This window comes from Pezoporus flaviventris, unplaced genomic scaffold, assembly GCF_033815535.1.
Source record: "Pezoporus flaviventris isolate CSIRO_AGI_PZ_B2104156 unplaced genomic scaffold, CSIRO_AGI_Pfla_v1 ptg000035l, whole genome shotgun sequence".
Taxonomy (NCBI): Eukaryota; Metazoa; Chordata; class Aves; order Psittaciformes; family Psittacidae; genus Pezoporus; species Pezoporus flaviventris.
Window position 1 is genome coordinate 6,655,927 of NW_026892583.1, and position 18,579 is coordinate 6,674,505.

General features: G+C 39.2%; 1 protein-coding gene across 2 annotated transcripts in view; it reads right to left on the reverse strand.

Moving 5' to 3' along the window:
• Positions 1-18,242, reverse strand: part of UBR1 (ubiquitin protein ligase E3 component n-recognin 1) — a 66,750-nt gene extending 48,508 nt beyond the window's left edge. The window contains exons 1-4 of one of the 2 annotated variants that reach the window (XM_061462409.1): positions 18,034-18,242; positions 6,769-7,025; positions 4,422-4,500; positions 2,273-2,383 (exon numbers count right to left, since the gene is read on the reverse strand). In XM_061462409.1, coding sequence (XP_061318393.1) covers positions 2,273-2,383; positions 4,422-4,500; positions 6,769-7,025; positions 18,034-18,126 — 540 coding nt within the window. In that variant the 5' untranslated portion in view covers positions 18,127-18,242. The remainder of the gene's footprint in view (positions 1-2,272; positions 2,384-4,421; positions 4,501-6,768; positions 7,026-18,033) is intronic. The other variant, XM_061462408.1, reaches the window with a different exon arrangement.
• Positions 18,243-18,579: the final 337 nt, after the last annotated feature.

An 18,579-nucleotide genomic window follows, 5' to 3' on the forward strand; every position in this document is an offset into this window, starting at 1 on the left:
GCAGTTATAACGTAGCTTTGGACTTGCACAACTCCATGACAGAAGCAGTGGTCAAACTAACTCACTGCAGACCAACCAAAGACTTTATCAGAGATTAGAAGAGAAATATTATTCAAAGCAGCATGGGAGGTTCCTTGTTTCCCTATCATCACATGTATGATTATAGTTCACAGTAAAGTTTAAGAGATACTGTGTTAGCTGCTGTCATTATTGATAATGGTCTATCCTTTAACCTTATCTCCATTAGATACAAATGGCCTGAAGAATATTCTGAGCACCTTATCCTCATCCAAACAGAAAACAGAATACTGTGGACTCTGAATGCCTACAGTTTCCTCTCAAGCTTTGTTTAAATACGGTTTTGAAAAAAGCCCACAAGACTTGGACAGTGAATTTAACAAGAGTGAAACAGTCTTTTGGTATAATTGATACAGGTTTTGGTGTTTTTTCCTAATACTTGGGGTTTGATTATTTTATTTTTTATGACACAGCTGTTCTAAAGGAAAGGGATATAAAAAGCAGAATATGCTGTCACAGGTGCAAATACCAGATTATGAGATCAAAATCTATACTTCGCAGTGAAACAGGTTCCCCAGTGGGAAGTGAACATTTCATAAACCATTTTAAGGACTCTGGTCAGAGCTGTTGGAAGCAAAACCTACTGTTATTCTCAAAAGTAATGTGCTGAAGCAACTGCTCAAAGATCCTGTACAAAGACCTAAACTTTAAAGCAGGGAGACCCATCTATTTTGTTTAGAATCTCTTTGGTAAAGTTCTTTATGTGCCTCATAGGTCCATGTTCATCCAGGTATCTGTGGAAGAACATTTAGTTCTCAACTGAGACACGAGTTTTGTCTTAAGACCGTTACTAAATTCTCTTCATGACATAAGGAGGTTTCATTGATCAGCCAGAAATCCGATATCAAGTACCTTATAGCATAAATTTTCCACAGTATCTAAGTGTGGCTTTGAAGCTGGTAGACACAAGAATTCTCTATCCTCCTGCACATCCTGTATAAACAGTCCCAGGAATCTAGCATTGCAAAAAATCCTATTTACCTTCAGAATGCAAGGACAAAAATGAATACTTCCCAAAGAGGAACTGTGCTAGGTTCTTATTCTTGAAACACCTCTACAACATGCTGAAAAGAAGTATTAAACACTTATGTAGTAATGGTGACAGAAGTAAAATTAACCATCTTGGGGTAGCTATCTTGGGGTATTCTAACATTGAAAAAACAATCTGCCTCTTTTGATTACAAGTTTTCATGAGTAATATGTAGGTATCAGCCACACATACCAGATAGCTCAGTACTCGGGGATAAGCACAGCTCAGCAGAATAGACTGTGCTGAAGTAGGTGAACATTACAGTGACAATCTCCAGCTGGTAATCAGATGACCATTCTTGGAGCTTCAGCTATTTTTATCCCTGAAATCCATTAAGATTCATGGTTTTTTGAAGGATGAACACGTGAAGGAAAGCTTTGTCTCATTTTTCTGTAAGACCAGTGCTCTTTATTCCTTTCCCATTTGATTTTTCACCAGATCAAATAGAACACTACTTTTGCAACAAACGTGGGTGGAATTACGGGCCTATTTGCAATGACAAATCCTAAGAGGCTTTCTGTCCTGATTATTTCAGGAAGTAGGACTCTTAAAAAAAAATAAATGTACCTGAAGCAGCCAATCTGCCCGCATTCTGAGAACTACTTATAAATGGCATATTTCTCATTAGTATGCTGCTTTATGAGGTATAATAAGCATGAGACGTCATAGCATAAGAGGTTAGTGTTTAGTTTTAAGCATAGGGACTTGTTTTAGTTGTAGGGACAGATCACATACCAGAAGCAACTAACAAAAAAACGTCATTCAATAACACAGTAATATGGAAACCAGAAAATATTATCAAAATCAATTATTATATCTAAATATAATAACAACTAACAACTGGAAAACCAAATACTTGTAAATAAGAACCGAGTAATACACACAGCAAAGAAAAAAGCAAGAGACTAATTTTAATTCCGAATCAAAGACAGAAATGCACCAGATAGGTAGATGGAACTGTTCTATTGGTTTAGCCTTTTGTTTGGAGACAAAGGATATTCAATTTATATTGAACACACACCTCAACCAAGGAAATCCTGATTTAACTCAACTGGATCTGCCACATGAATTATTGAATATACATACTCTCGTATACAGGAATAAGCAGGTTTTTTGAAGAAGGCAGTATTAATAATATTTACTGTCTTTAAACAATATTCTTACCTCTTTTGCAGAACCTGATGCTCCTGGCTCATGTTTAGTACACAGCGGTCCAGCCTTCCATGCCTCTGTATCCCCACAGTCACAAAATCCACCTCCAGTGGAGCTATGCATCTGTAAGAAGCATGTACTGAAGTCACAAAATACTCACATAAGAAACAAGAGAAAAATATAAATGGACATTATTTAAGCCAAACACAAGTATACTTAAAAAAATACAAGAGGCACTACATAGCAAATGGACTTTTCAGATAGAAAGACTTATAGGGAAAAGGGGAGACACAAACTTTTTAGCAGAAAAAAAAGGAGGACATACAGTTGCCACTGCAAAAAGGTATGTAAATCTAAACCAAATTTAACTAAAAAGTAGGTGAAATAGCCTATGACTAATAACTGCTTCATGAATGCAAAATAATAATTTCTGCTTTTATTAGCAAAATTATAGCAAAAGTACTTAATGCTTTTTTCTGAAAATAATCTAAACAAGGATGCATATATTAAACATTTTGTAGTACCTCCACTTCTAGCAAAAAAAAATAAAATATATAATCAGCATCTAAATAACTTCTTGCCACTTAAACTTGGCATTACACTTCCAGAAAAGTACAAATTCTGACCCATCATTGTGGCAAAAATAATTCCTTATCTTACTCTGAATTCCCAATCCTGAAAAAATTATAAAAACACTATGTGATCCAATAAAAAGACATTCAACATTGTTATTTTCTTGAAACATTTTAAAATAACCTGATCTAATTAGACACGGTTTGAGCAAGTGGTTGGACTATGTGACCTCTTTAGGTCCCTTCCAACCCAAATTATTCTATGAACCTCTAAAGAGTATAATCTGTATTCTTTACACTGCATCTTTAAAACAGAAATGCAAACCTGCTACCATCTGACTATTTCCATGGCTGATATTTTGCCTGAAGTTACTGAAAAACAGGGAAAGGACAACAGCTTCTCAGCCCAGCTGTGATGCCAAACTGCTCTCTAATTGTTATTGCCTATTTTCCCTGGTTTTCATCTTGCCTCTCCATAAATTGTGTGCATGCATCTGTAAACAGAAATTATATTTGCATTATCTAAGTAGGTTTGTAAGTCTTTGAATAAATATCTACAACACATTTTCAAATCAGTATGCAAAGGCTTGTAAACAGGAGCAGAATACAGTATTTTAGCCCCAGTTAATTCTGAGATTGCTAGGAACTTCTTCCAAACTCTCACTGAAACATACCTACTTAAAAGGGATTTATGATCAATTCATAATACAAGATAAATCTCTTCAGTGGATGTCATGTCAATGAACAGAAGGAATAACTGCAAAAAAGGCTAGCCTGCTTTTTGGCCACGAACGGCAATTAAATTGAATATATAATGTTTCTGTACACACACTTCATATATTGTTTTCCATTTCTGCTTCCAAGGCTGTTGAAATTAGAGTTCTCAAAGAAGAGGGCAAGCAAAAAATGGGGGCTGGGAAGGAAACAGTAGATGACACTTTAGGCAGTGAGTTAGCTAAGAACTATTTAAATTATCCTTTTTTAATTAAAGCATGGGAAGCTCCCAGAGATAACAGACTTAAAGAGGATCAAAAAGATATCAGAAAGATACGATCTGTCCTAGAACAACTCCATCAATAAAACAAAACAAAAAAAATACCACTTAACATTTGTTTTAACTTTACCATAGTCCACACTAAACACAAAGTGGTTCATGCAAATCTAAATGGAGGAACAGAGTGGAAATGCAGACACTGCATCAGTGACGTAAATGCTTAAGTTAAGGCCCTTGTATACACACACCCATTCTGAATTTCCAAACAGCACTGACTGGGACTCAGGTCAGGACAGGACTGTTATTATCGGTCACAACTTCTTGCTCTGACACACACTTCTGTGATATTGCCAAAGAGAATAACAATGTATGTATTCAGAAACGCTCTCTTACCCTCTGGTTCTTGAATTAGAAAGTTTCTTAAAAGAAGTTTACACAGTTAGAAACATGAAAGAAAAAAATAAGTAGTAAATCCCAGATTTTTTAATATAAAAATTACTAACAGTTTATATGCAGCTTATCATTGCAAAAAAAAAAAAAAAAATTTTTTTTGCTGAAGCTACAAGTACAATTTCTTAATACAGTATTTTTCTACCTTGTACCGGTGGTTCTTGTGAATGCTGTTCTGGAAACAGTCCATACAGAGTACACAAGTCGGATCAACTGCACAGTCTCTGCAACAAAAATGGTAACTGGAAAATGTTCTAAAACAAACACATGGAATTTCCATGCACAGAAGAAAATGCTGCTCTGAGATTAACAACAGATTCAAATTATAAAAACATTTGGCTACTCCACATCACAGAAAGATGAAAGCCAATCTTGCTACACTTGAACCATGTACTCCAACATGTAATATCAGATTCCATCAGAAACATGTTTGACTTCCACTTTCAAAACTTGTTGCTAACATATGAAGATAGGCTGAGAAAGTTGGGGCTGTTCAGCCTGGAGAAGAGAAGGCTGCGTGGAGACCTCATAGCAGCCTTCCAGTATCTGAAGGGGGCCTATAGGAATCCTGGGGAGGGACTCTTCATTAGGGACTGTAGTGACAGGACAAGGGGTAACGGGTTAAAACTTAAACAGGCGAAGTTTAGACTGGATATAAGGAGGAAATTCTTTCCTGTTAGGGTGGTGAGGCACTGGAATGGGTTGCCCAGGGAGGCTGAGAATGCTCCATCCCTGGTGGTGTTCAATGCCAGGTTGGATGAAGCCTTGGGTGACATGGTTTAGTGCAAGGTGTACCTGCCCATGGCAGGGGTGGTGGAACTAGATGATCTTAAGGTCCTTTCCAACCCTAACTATTCTATGATTCTATATTCCTGCTTTTTCTAAGAATAAACAGTTATTAAAAGCCATGATGACTTTGAAGTAATCTTTATCAGTTTCCCACAATTGCAGCCAGTCTGCTAATGAAACTTTTACTGCACTTCTACAAAGCTATGTTTCTAACTTTAAAAAGTTAGAAGTTAAAATCAAAGGGGAATTCCTTTTCAAAATAACCCAAAGAATATATATTTTGAAATCAGGTATCAACGGTTTCAGTCATGCACTCAAATAATACCTGAAAATTCAGAATTACATTCATGGGCAACCTAGTTCTGTTTTTTCTATGTTTATATATATATTTACATACGCTTTTTTATGCTGCCCTTATTCCCTAAAACATGGTCACTTTTTTCCTTTAGAGGCTGTTTCATTCTATGCATAACATGTTTAATGACAGCATAGCAAGTTTTGTGTTTTACAACATTGTTCAACATCTAATTCAAACCTCATTCACAATACATCTAAAATAGTATGGTATTTCTGATTACCGAATTCCTTTCCTTTCAAACCTTTAGATAATAATAGTTACAATATAATTTAGTACTTCTCTAACATTCATTTATTACCATAAATCTACCATAAGGTGAGTTAAGAGAAAACCAGAAGTGTTTGCTGCATTTGAAAGCCTGATTCAAGACAGATTTTAACATTTCAGAGCATTTATTTTAGCATTTCAGAAGCCTAAACCAAATGTATATTTAGCTTCAGTTGCAGTAGTATCGTATTTTGTATAAATACTACCACATTTTTGCAAGACAGAAGCTCAAAAAAAAGAGAGACCACCTCCGAGATACACAGCTTTATCTTTTTGCCTGCTATCATATAAGAACTCAGCAGAGGTAGGAACAGAATTATTCCCATTAAAGCAGTACTAAACTGCCTTGACCACTCTTTTCCTTTGCAGAATCCAATGCCACATGCACTATACATTTTCTAGCAAACACTAAGAACTTCTTCAAAGACCATTCTCCTTTCATAAGCAACATTAACTTAAATCTAGAACAACTTGAAGAGTATGAAATTGATTAAAATGTTACAGTGCAATTCATAAAGTTTACAAGAGTTTTTCTGGCCATAATATTCTTTTTTTCCTAAATAATATTTTTGGGGTATTTCTGATGAAATTCTCTAGGCTTTTGAATTGTACTGAAAACTACAATAAAATATGCCAGCACAGTTGCAAACTATGCCTACCAGAAAGACCTCTGGCTTTTTTAATATTTTTTCCTACTATTCGTATTAATATAGTTGCATTAATTTAATTAATAAAATTAATCATATCAAGTCAATGTGCTGCCATCTTTAATACAGTCCAGGATGTGAAAGAAGGTGAAAACCCCATGCTCATACCTTATCCAGTACTTTAAACCAATTTCAGTACCTTTAGTACACTTTCCACTTCCTTCCCTATTTCTCTGTAAGAGCCTGCTTTTCATACATAATTTTCCTCACTCTAACAAGGCTTGAAATGTGAAGCAAACGCCACTGCCAGTTAAGCAAAGACATACCATAGCACAAGCAATGACTAGCGTGCAGCACAACTGATTTTATTAAGCCACTTTGCTGGATTATCTCACATAGGAACATTCATGATAACATACCTTCATTCTTACCTGCAAGAGTATGTTGCCTCCCCTCCTTTGAACACCTTCCCACAGAGCTGGGAAGTTCCACTCTGTTGTAGTTTCTCCAGAAATATGTCTGGGTCTTCCCCAAACAAATAACATTCCAAGGGGTATAATATTGCTGCCTGGACCATTTCTTCTTGTTTCTCCAGCAAGGGGTCCATTTCAGCTGAGTAAATATTTGGCACATGTTTTGCCAAGCACTGTAAAAACATAGCTTGGAAGTTGAATCTTTCATCACACCACTGCAAGAAAAGTACACCGATGGAGAAATATAAATGAATAAACAAACATAAGGAAAGTAAGATTAAGCACTTCTTCTGTGAACCCAAATTTCTCTACCACATCAGAAGTCAGTTCTGCAAGTAATAAAACCCAGAAAAACACAGTTTCTCAAGAATTTCTCTGCTATTTTCTTTTCAATACCCACCACAGTAACCTCTGTTCCCTTGAAGTATTCTTCTAAAACACTCCGAGGCAAGAGTTAGCAAGTGCTCTGCTACTGTAGAGCAACCCATGCACTAATTAATTTTCAACTACATGCTTTGCCAACCGGCCAATACACAAGTCTTGAGGTCTGTTCAGCTGCTGACAAATGAAAACAGCAGCAGCAATAGGTTTCCCTGTCTTAGCTGAGAAAGAAGTTTGGGATTCAACTCCTTAACCTGCTAAGGCTAAATGCTCAGTAAAAATGCTCTCTGAAACTGTTACCCTTCAGTAAAGTTTTGTTGAAACTGGTCATCAGGGTTCAATAGTCACTGACTGAATAGAAGCTCAACTGATTATATAAGCTTAATGTCCTTGCGGAACTACACTGAAATGAAATTTCATGTTTATAAAACAATTAATGAAAGTACCTGTGTTTCGACTTGAGGTTCTTACTTTTCTTAAATTAAGTCCCTGATCTTATTTGCAACTACTCTGAGCAGTCCTCTCCAATTGTTCTATTTCTGTCCTTCAAATCTGAATAGTCTTTCTTTCACATTATTCCCATTATTTTGAAATACCTTTTGTTTTTCACCATTGCAAATCAGACACAGAGCCTCCTAAATACAATGTCCATTTATACACAACATCGATTTATGCCAGAAAAAAAATATTTTTGCAGAACAAAGTATCTACTGATATTTTGGCCATCAATCTTCCTTAGCATTACCCTTAGGTAGTCCATTACTTCATTTATCATGGTGATCTATGAACTCAAAAGTTATGGAAGAAAATTCATGATGGAAAAGAGAAGCCCTGAATAATGCGGTCAAACAGGAGAGCAAATTTGTCCTCAAATCATCCTAGATTATCCCCATTTTATAAGGGCAGGTTGACCAGTCTAATCAGCTTTCTTGAATTGCAAAGCATTCAACCCATCCTTAAGTAACTGAAAATGAAGATTCATCCATGAAGTGAAGGGAACCACTTATTTAAAGTCCAATTCTAACAAAAATTCTAGATCAAGAACCATAATTTATTACTTGATCAGTAAGCACCACTGTGATCACCATATTGGTCATGAAAACTTCACAATACACATGCGTGTAATACCTATGCATTCTGTATACATATATGCACTCAAATACATAGGCATATATTAATTTTCACATATTCACGGTGGTAAGGAGCAAAAGGAAAACAAAGCAGGCTGCCATTTTAATTCAGTAATTAGAACTTTCAAACTACATAGCAACCATTTTTTTAACAATTACACTTAACCGGGGCAGAAGGACACCAAATTGTAAAAAACAAGTGAAAATTGAATTCAAATTTATCAAATACTTGCATAACAACACTTAAAGAAAAATACCACAGTTAGCTGTGAGTTCTCAGAAAGACAATAAATGGTAACTTGTAACTGAAAAGTGAATTCCTTGATTACATGCATCTATTTTTTTATAAATATGATTTAAGATGAGTGGAAGTAAATTATTCCTAGCATAATTAAACCCGTAATTCAATGATCTTTCTTAAACATGTTTCCTCCTGTAACTTGTTTTCAGTTTTTGGTTTAACTTTCCTATACTGCACTGTACCTTTAGCAAGTTACCCTTCCATTTTGGTTGCGGTATTTGTTCAAAGAGGGGATGCAAGATGTGACCCCGCTCTCTTTTCAAAGCACAAGAGTGTCCCAGTCTGTAGCTCTTCTAACTTTTCAAGTCATGTTCCCAAGAGACAGTGCAAGTTTAGCTTCTGCATTGTTGGAACACAGCACACCATAGCGTCAAGAAATACAGGGCTAAGATTTCCTGAAAATCTGCCAGAAGTGTAGAAGGGGTTCTCACACAGTCTAACTCACAAGCATTTCAAGCATTCCTGTGCAAAGCTTTTAATTCTATTTAAACGTTGTCCAAAGAAGGAAAGACAGGAAGCAGAGAACAAGAGGAAAAAAGTGAAGAGAGAAAACTCTGAAGCAGTCTGGCTGCTTTCTGGTAAACACACTAGGTTATATCCTCAAGCCCTGCATTACCCAGAAAACATCCATTATATTCACAAGAGAAACAAGAATATTATTTTTCTTATTTCTAAAAGCTGCATCAGGCTAAACTTCAGACCCATCCTATACCCTCTGTGTCTCCTAGAAGTAATTTATTCCTTGCATAAAAATCTGTTTAAGATACTATATTCAACTGTATAAACTTACACACAAAACTATCAAAAGTACAGAAGCTGCCAAATAAAGCACACCTCTAAATTAAGATTGCCTGTCCAATGCTAGCTTGCTCCCCTTGTGCCCACATACTGAAATTCAGGTATGACTACTTGGATTAACACTTTTGAGTAGTCCCACCTTCCTTCTGCTCACTCCTTTACCTGCAGTACACACCTGTCAAGTGCTCAGTTGCTATAGATGTAAAAAAACATGAATTAACAAATTGTCAGGGTTTTTTAACTGAACATATCAACTGAACATACTGGTTGATAAGTAGAAGGAGAGGATAATTGCTGTGTTTGTATCGTTGATGAACCCATTAAGCTGGTGTAAACATCTACTGGGGACTATCCTGACTAGCAAATGTCCAGGATGGGTGCAGTTAAACTAACTGATGAGTAGAAGGACAAGATGATTGCTATGTCTGTAATGTTAATTAAGCTGATGCTTCAAAGACTGCCAGAAGTTATGAAGATTGCTGGGAAAAGTAAGCGACTCTCAAAGACCACCACCCCATTTTTGTATGCATGTGGGAAGCTTTCTGGAAAATAATGTAATTCATGTGTAGCCTCATGAATACGTGTGTGCACCCAGTGACTATACAAGGATGGCCTGCGTAGCAATACAGTGATACACGTTAGGAGGAGCTATCCTCCCCTGCCTCCCAGCGCCGTAATAAAGAATACCTGTCAACTTGAAACTTTGTTGGCGACTCTGTTCCTGGAGTTTTCTCCAAATCATGGTGAAGAGGAAATAAAATACTGTACCATCAACACTGAAGTTCTAACCATCCTACTATTCTTCCAGTTTCTTCTACAAGTAAGACCTACAGAAAAGTAATTTTCCAGATTCGATTCCACTCAAGAATAGATTTGGAATAGTGTACTGAAAGAGGCAGAGGTCATGAGATCATGCAACTGAGATGAAAACATTATCGTGCAACTAAAATACTACTATTAGTCAGCTCCCCACAGCCTCCCAGCACTCACACCCTACTCACTGGGGCCCACAGACTGTAACTAAGAGAGGAAAGCCCAAAGGATGCAGGCCTGAATACACTCCGATTGACACTATTTCACTGGGAAATATTTTGGGGCTGCAAACTGAAAATTACTGAGTAGGAAAAAAAAAAAAATCACCTCCACATGCATTTGGAATAAATCAAGGTTTCATCTCAAATTTGAATTTTGAAATTTCTCAACTTTAAAATATTTCTATTAGCAACCTTAGCAAAGCTTTTTTGATTTTTTTTTTTTATTTTCTCACTTTTCATAAGTTAACTGAAGAAACAGCCATGCCATCGCATGGATCGTATGGACATAGGCATGGCCCAGAAACAAAACCGCCACAATGACTAGAACAAACTAGGGCAGTAATCACAGCAGCTGCACACCACCACCTTTCCTGTGGAAAGAGCAACAGCCACACCACATCAGTGGGCATTCACCGGTATTGAAAAGAGCAGGCAAAGGTGACACTACTGAAGTGAGTCAGACACGCATTGCCTCCTCGCTCTTCTTTCATATTTTGTATCTCTAATCTTCCCCAGCCCCATCTCTTTTCCCCCTTTAATTACCCATTCCCATCACATTCTCCTTTTTTAAGACGACAATAATTCTTGAACTGTATGAGAAAGGGAGATGAAGGGAACCAGAAGGAGTTGCAAAGCTGTGTTGCTCAAGCATAAGCAGTTTTGTCAAAAGAGCAGAAACAGTCACCATTTTGTCCAAGACATTTGATTTGTTCTGTATAACAAAAGCACTCATGTGTAATCTTTAATGGCTCTTCAGAAGAATATGGCTACAGAAGTATCCCACAATACCACTTGAGGAAGAATAATTAGGAGACAACCTCTTATCTTGCATGAAAACCTGTCCTCCTCTCCTCCTCTGTGGGATCAGACTACTAATATTTCTTCCCATGTGTAAGCACACAGAGCTCTTCCCAACAGTCAAATCCAGCCAAACATGCAGGTTTCTCCTACACCTAAAAGGACAGTTTGTAGGCTTTTTCCAAACCCTTTAAATAAGCATCACGTCAGAAAAGGTCAGAGGAAGAAAGAGCTGTATTTGCCTACAAATAAACAGTGCTATAAAAAGAGAAAAACATGTCATTGATATATCCAATTTTGTCATTCACAAAACACATTTATTTGTGAATACTGCAAATAACAAAAGGAATGAGAGCTAAGGAATTATATAAGGAAAAGAGAAAAAAGTTACTCACAATTCACTTTTCACCTACAGATCAAGCATCAAATTATATTTCCCACCACTATGACAGAATTTATTATTGCAACAGATTTATTATGTACATTAATTCAGTAGTGACTACTTCCTTTTTGATTTACATTCTAAGCACAGTCCTGTTTGAATTCTGAACTCTTTTCACATTAAGTTTGCATTCAGCGATACTATAAAAAGCAGCTCTTCTTTAGCCACATTGATTGACACACTGATCTTTCAATGCAAAATGACCGCATGAATTTCAAGACTATATTTTTAGATAGAAATATTACTGTAAACTGTGAGAAGGAATATTAATATTTATAAATATTAAATAACAAATTATGAAAGACTAGACACTGCCAGCAGAACAAACTAAAACCTACACCTAGTCCACCATTCCAGTTAAAAGGAGCAGTAAAAAAGCTTAGCTTGTGCATGACAAACCTGTCAAGCATGGGATGGCAACACCAGTTGCTTGTCAAAACAGCTGGGAGAATCAGGATTTTAAAAGTAGAATGCTGGAGACATCATGATTTCAAGCAAGTGCCACTCAACATCAATACTAAATGCAAAAGGCTGCTTTGCTTTAATTCATAGAACAGTGGTTTCCAGGTAAAAAGATTAGTAGGAGAAGAGATCCCAGAAAACTTTTATTCTGATATTGTCTCTCCACTTGAGCGACCATAAAAGACATTAAAAAGAATAAACATGCAGAAGCTCCTTAACTGCAGAATACTTAACATACGAAGTGAAATCATGAAAGCCTCTCTTTACCTCTAGCAAACTGCCTACCAATGGGAGACTCTATCTTAAATATGCTACAAAATTAGCACAATACTACTAAGAAGGTCCAACAGGCAAAACAAAGTAGCCAGAAATTCTAGCAGTAATTCCCAAGTCTGAGGCATGCAATCTAAACACGTCATGTTCCAAATATTTTGGCCAAACATGCATTAGGTAGATAGCAATGTACAATTAACATGTCAACACAAGGGGAAACAGGAATTTACTATCACTTATTACAAACACGCAAAACACGTATTATCCCTGGAAAAATAGCAAAATCATCCTATTTGCAGAGTTACTTGCAGTATTTTGTGAGACTCTGAAATGTTATTTTTTTTTTTAAGTTCTGATTATTTGATAGATCCTTTTAATTTTGTTTCTAGAGAAACAAAGGAAAGACTTTGATTGTTTCCTTGTTTGATCCTTAATGTCTATGCTTTGTTCTCCAACCCTCAAAGGAACAGAGTACCTATCAAATTTCTTAGCATTAGACTGCACTTCAAAAATGGCAGCTACTATAGAAATTGATAAAGAAGTCATTCATTATTTTGGCATAGCTATGTTTGGGGAAAAAATCTCAAACCAAACAAAAAAAAACAAGGGAAACAAACAAAGTGATAGGTTTTTGTGTTGTATTAAGTCCTGTGAACTCAAACTTGTATTACAACTACGAATTTTCCAATTGTCATGCATTTTAAGATCCAGTGTATACGTAGTCTAATTCTGCAATGAATGCGCGTACTAAACTTGAGGTGATTCTACCTGTATTTAGCACTCACTCGGCATCTTCCAAATGCTTTCCCTTATACACCAAAACCAACCTATTTATCCCCAGCTTCTCTGCTGCTCTGGGACCTAGAAGCCACTTAAAACAGCTCCATGCTATCAGGAACATACACTTGTTGATATGTTCTCCTGGAGGCACATACCTCTCACAGCACTGTAACAGTATTACCATATACTTTATATATATTTATATAAAATAGTAAAATATAAATAGGATATATATAAAAAAATATAAAATAGCCCATAAAATAAATGCAAAAAGTTTCACCTCAACATGAGGAAGAACTTCTTTACATTGAGGGTGTCAAAGCACTGCAACAGGCTGCCCAGGGAGGCTGGAGTCTCCCTCTCCGGAGACATTCAAAACCCACCTGGACACGTTCCTGTGTAACCTGCTTTAGGTGGCCCTGCCTTGGCAGAGAGGTTGGATGAGATAATCTCCAGAAGTCCCCTTCCAACCCTAAAAATTCTGTGATTACAGCCGAATTACAGCAACCAGCAGTTGTGTACTTTATGCAGACTTGAGAAAAGATGACAGATACCTTCACAATCACAGTTTACTCCTGCACTAACAAAAGCCACAAAAATTACCAAGAAATATGAGTAAACATGAAAGCAGACAAGGATGGCAAAGCCACAGCACTGCTCAACACCATAATAAAATAAAAGCACTTCAGTAGAGTGCTAAATATATAGGGATGCAAACAGGATCCTGGCAATGCTCCAGTTACCTGTTGCAACTTTATAGACTTCACTTCTTGGACACGGATACAAGTGTCCACTATACACTGTTCTGCTAAGACACTGCACTGTTCTAAAAACAGTGGGTTTGGCTATGTGCAATTCAGGGTTTATTCACACAAAAGGATATGGTGGTCTACCTAAAGATGAAATTTTGAACTAATTTAGTTTAACATAAACTGTTGTAAAATCATAAGGACACACCCTCTGGTCTAAGCAGGTTAATTCAGTTTAGGAGAGAACAGATTTAAAACTGGAAGAAGTTACTGCAACTCCAAAATAAAATGTCTGACAGATTTCATTAATCTCAAGAAATAACCTGCATATGAATATTAATACCCCCTCCACATTACTACTTGATTACTACACAGCCACACAACAAAGCTGCTCATATACATTTTCTCAACTATATAATAGCAGTGAATGACACAAAGCAAGATCTGAAGTGTTTCAGAATGCACAAGCACCTCCATCATGTTTTGCTTTTTAAGATTAAAATTCAAGATCAAGTTATTTTCCTGACTTTAAAGGACATATTCTAATAATAAAGCTTTGCTTTTCTTGTATACCACTACCCACATATATCCACACTTTTCTACAGGGGTATTGACTGATGACAAAAATGGGGCTTCAGGGAAAAAAGTCCCTTTTCTTCAAAAACATTACTAAAAAGGTATACAAAAATTTGAAGACTTAACATAAATTAAAATCTTTGAAATATTTTAGTATCTAAACCCTGCTAATATATTCCAGATAGGTTGGGTTCAAACTTTAACAAAGGAAGTTCAGGTTAGATATAAGGAAGTTCTACACTCTACATTACAAGGAGTAATGGGTTCAGACTTAAACAGAGGAAGTTCAAGTTAGATATAAGAAAGAAGTTCTTTACTGTGAGGGTGGTAAGGCACTGGAATGGGTTGCCCAAGGAAGCCGTGAATGCTCCATCCCTGGCAGTGTTCAAGGCCAGGTTGGATGGAGTCTTGGGTTACATGGCTTCGTGTGAGGTGTCCCTGCCCATGGCAGGGGGTTGGAACTAAATGATGTTAAGGTCCTTTCCAACCCTATTCTATGATTCTACAGCAACCACCAAAGCAGGGAGGAGGCAAACGAATTTGTTTAGAATACAGATGGACCATCAACCAAAGGGCTGGATCCAGTCTGCAAAGCAAGCTTTTATCAAGCCACCAGCAATGCCTGCTAGCCAGCTACTAGACAAGCCAAGTCCAGCCTATCAGTCAGACAAGCAAACCATGGATGCTGTTTGGAAAGAAAAGAAAGTAAACTTAAGTTTGGTAGTCAGAGTTTACTCCTAAGTCAGTGGCAGTGCACCCCAAATTCAGCCCTCTCTCTTTCAGGGTAGCTGAGCTGAGGAAGCAATACAGCCACTAGAGAGAAGCAGAGGGCAGATACGGGACCTGACTTCAACTAACGCAGTGAAATGCCAACTCAGGGACCTCTAAGTATGGCACCCAAACTGAAGAGTTGGAGTTAACTGCACAAAAGAAACCACTGAGTTAGGCTGGGTGCAGAAGAGTTTATTACCCGAGTCATCACCATCCATCCCAGAATCAGGCTGAATCCTGCAGAATCATTCCAGTAATCCTGCATCATGCACCCAGCATTCTGGAAAGGTTTACTACTTATGCAGCCAGACTTGGTGCTGCACTGCAACCAACAGCACCCAAAGCCAGAGATGAAACACGAGAGCAAAAGTCAGCCTGACAGACTTTATAATAAAGCAGATTTGACAAGCTCAGTAAGGATGGAGCTCACTCCATTCATCCACTTGTTTCTGCTCCACAGTCCCTCAACTTCTTTATTCTAGCACCACAGTGAGAGGACATTCAGCCAGCTGTTTACAGTGAAAACCCAAGTCAGTCAGGATACATCACATCCACCTAGCTAGTACAGAGGTAAATCGGGTGTACTGCTTCCAGATTACAGCTATGTCTGGCATCCATATAGCCAGGTTCACTAACTTGCTTTCATGAATGCTGTCAGACCCAGCCTAAGTCCATATCCCCACCTACCCTTCTCCCTTAATACCCTCACCCCATATTCCCTGCCTAAATTCCTGCATTTTGCTTGGCTATATGACAGACAACACAACCTGGCCACCCACCTCTCTTGGAATAATAGTAAATCTGGCACAGAGATTTGTCTAAAACAACATGAAAATCAAGACAACTTAGTGGACCAGCATCAACTGGAAGTAGCTCAGGATGTCTTCAATATCTCTGTTTTTCACACCATCGCTATTATCAGTTCTATGCATTTCCTGGGCTAACTCAGGCTCTTATGTCCTCAAATAATGAGGCTGATTGCATTGCTTTTCTGCTGACTGCAACTATCACCTCAGACTTTCAAGCTTAAGAAGTTGCTTGAGTCAGACTGTAATTTTTGACAGCATAATGCAATCAAATTACATTTTTACTAGTTTAAAAATCAAACTGTTTCTAATACAGGAAAAAAAAAAACTCCACTCACAGGCCTGTAACAGTCATAGAAACATACTTCACTTTAGAAATAGAATAATGGAATAGTTAGGGTTGGAAAGGACCATAAGATCATCCAGTTCCAAGCCCCATGGCAGGGGCAGGGGCACCTCATACTAAACCATGTCACTCAAGACTCTGTTCAGCCTGGCCTTGAACACTGCCATGGATGGAAAATTTACCACTTCACTGGGCAGCCTGTTCCAGTGCCTTACCACCCTCACAGTAAAGAACTTCTTCCTTATATCTAACTTGAACTTCCTCTGTTTAAGTCTGAACCCATTACTCCTTGTCCTATCACTACAAGGCTCTGTAATTACAGGCTGCATCCTTACAACTTGCAGATACCCCTACAATTCTGCAAGAGGAGGTACAACAAATAACTGTTGTTGGCTTAGCACTGCTGCCTGCAAGATAAGTTCTAGGAGTAAACTTCTCCCCATTTACATTTTCCTAATTTTATTGTTTGTAGCATGCTGTAAAATTTAAATACGCTACAGGCTTGCCAGTGCCCAACTTTAAAGAGTTTCAAACCCACAGTACATATTCAGGATGTTACAGGAAAATGTAACATAAAATGGTACACGATTAAGTTTGTGACACATCTTCAGGCTCCCTTTCTTAACAGGCTTTGGGTTTTGAACTCCTCTAGCAAAAGCGTTGGCAACATAGTAATCACAAGGTTGCGACAGAAAGCACAGAAGGCCCTTACCTACTACTGCTAAACAGACAGATTAAACACTGCTGTGTTCTCAATAGAGAATATTAAATACGTGCTTAAAGTAATTCACAGAAGAGAGAGAATAATTCTATTCAGCAAATAAACAACTGTCTCCATCTACATCCTTTCTAAACGCCACCATTTGTTGCTTTCATTCACACTCTGAGGAACAATAATCTGTTACTAAGCCTTTTTTTGTTCCACAGTAGCCACCTTAAGAAAGGTAAAGTCACAAAGAGGATAAAGACGCATGTATATGCTACAAGGTCTTAAGGACACAGGACAGTCTCTGAAGCTTTCTAAAGTTTTATCTCGTTTAATTACGGAAAAGTCGAATGAAGACACGGGTCAGGGCCCCGGCAGAAGATGCTGCGGGGAGCTGCCAACAAACTGCTTCCCTCTGGGCCGCCTGACAGGAACTCGCCGGGGCTGGAAGAGGGCTGGCTCCAAGGAGTAAAGACAGCTGCCGTCGGGCTGTGGCCAGTTCAAGCCGCCGGGACCGGGCCTGGGCCGTGCCGCGCTCCCAGGGGGCCCGGACCAGGGTCTGCCCGCAGCGCAGGGGGGCTGCGGACCGCCCGCCCCAGGCCCACCGCCCGTGGCCGTTGAGCTGTTATGCCTCAGCAGGTGCCGCCGCCGCTGCCACCCGCCAGCAACTGTAGGCCCCACAACAGCGCATTCCACCCCTCCACGGCACCGCACTGCGGCCCTGACCCGGAGGACGCGACCCCCTCCAGCGGGGTGCACCGGTTCCCTCCGTGAAGGAAAGGCTCGGCCGAGCGGCAGGGTAGCGGCACAGACAGGGCTCAGGCCGCCCAGAGGGGCGGCAGGGGGAACCGCGCCGGGCTGCAAGCTCACCATGGCTCGCTCCTGAGGCTGCACGGGGAAGCGGCCACCCGCTGCTCCCGCCGCGTCGCGGCCTCCGTGGCTTCCGTCGCCTCCGTCCGCCATTTTGAAAGTGAGGGACGCTGCCGGCGACAGCGTCACCGCCCGGAAGAAGCCGCCGCCGTCACCCGGCCGCTGCGCTGCGTCCACAGCCCGCCCATCGCAGCCGCCGGCGCCGCACCGCGCGCATGCTCCGTGGCGCTGAGGAGTTCCGGGCTGAGGCGCCGTAGCCGGGGACTGAGGGGACAGCGGTCGCCTTGACCCTGTTTGGTTTGCTGGGGAGGCCAGGACCCGTACGGCAGCGTCTCCTGGTATCATCAGGAGGCCGAAGCAAAGCGCTTTCACACGGCCGACCCGCGACACTTGTGTTAATCCTGCCTGCAGAGTTATACAGAGTTCCTATGTGGACACTTAACACGGTGTTGGTGTTTGCTTACGGCCCTGCATTTATAGCAAGATAACAGCGGAAGTAATTTTCATATGCACATGCATATTCGTCCTCCTTCAGCAGACATGGCA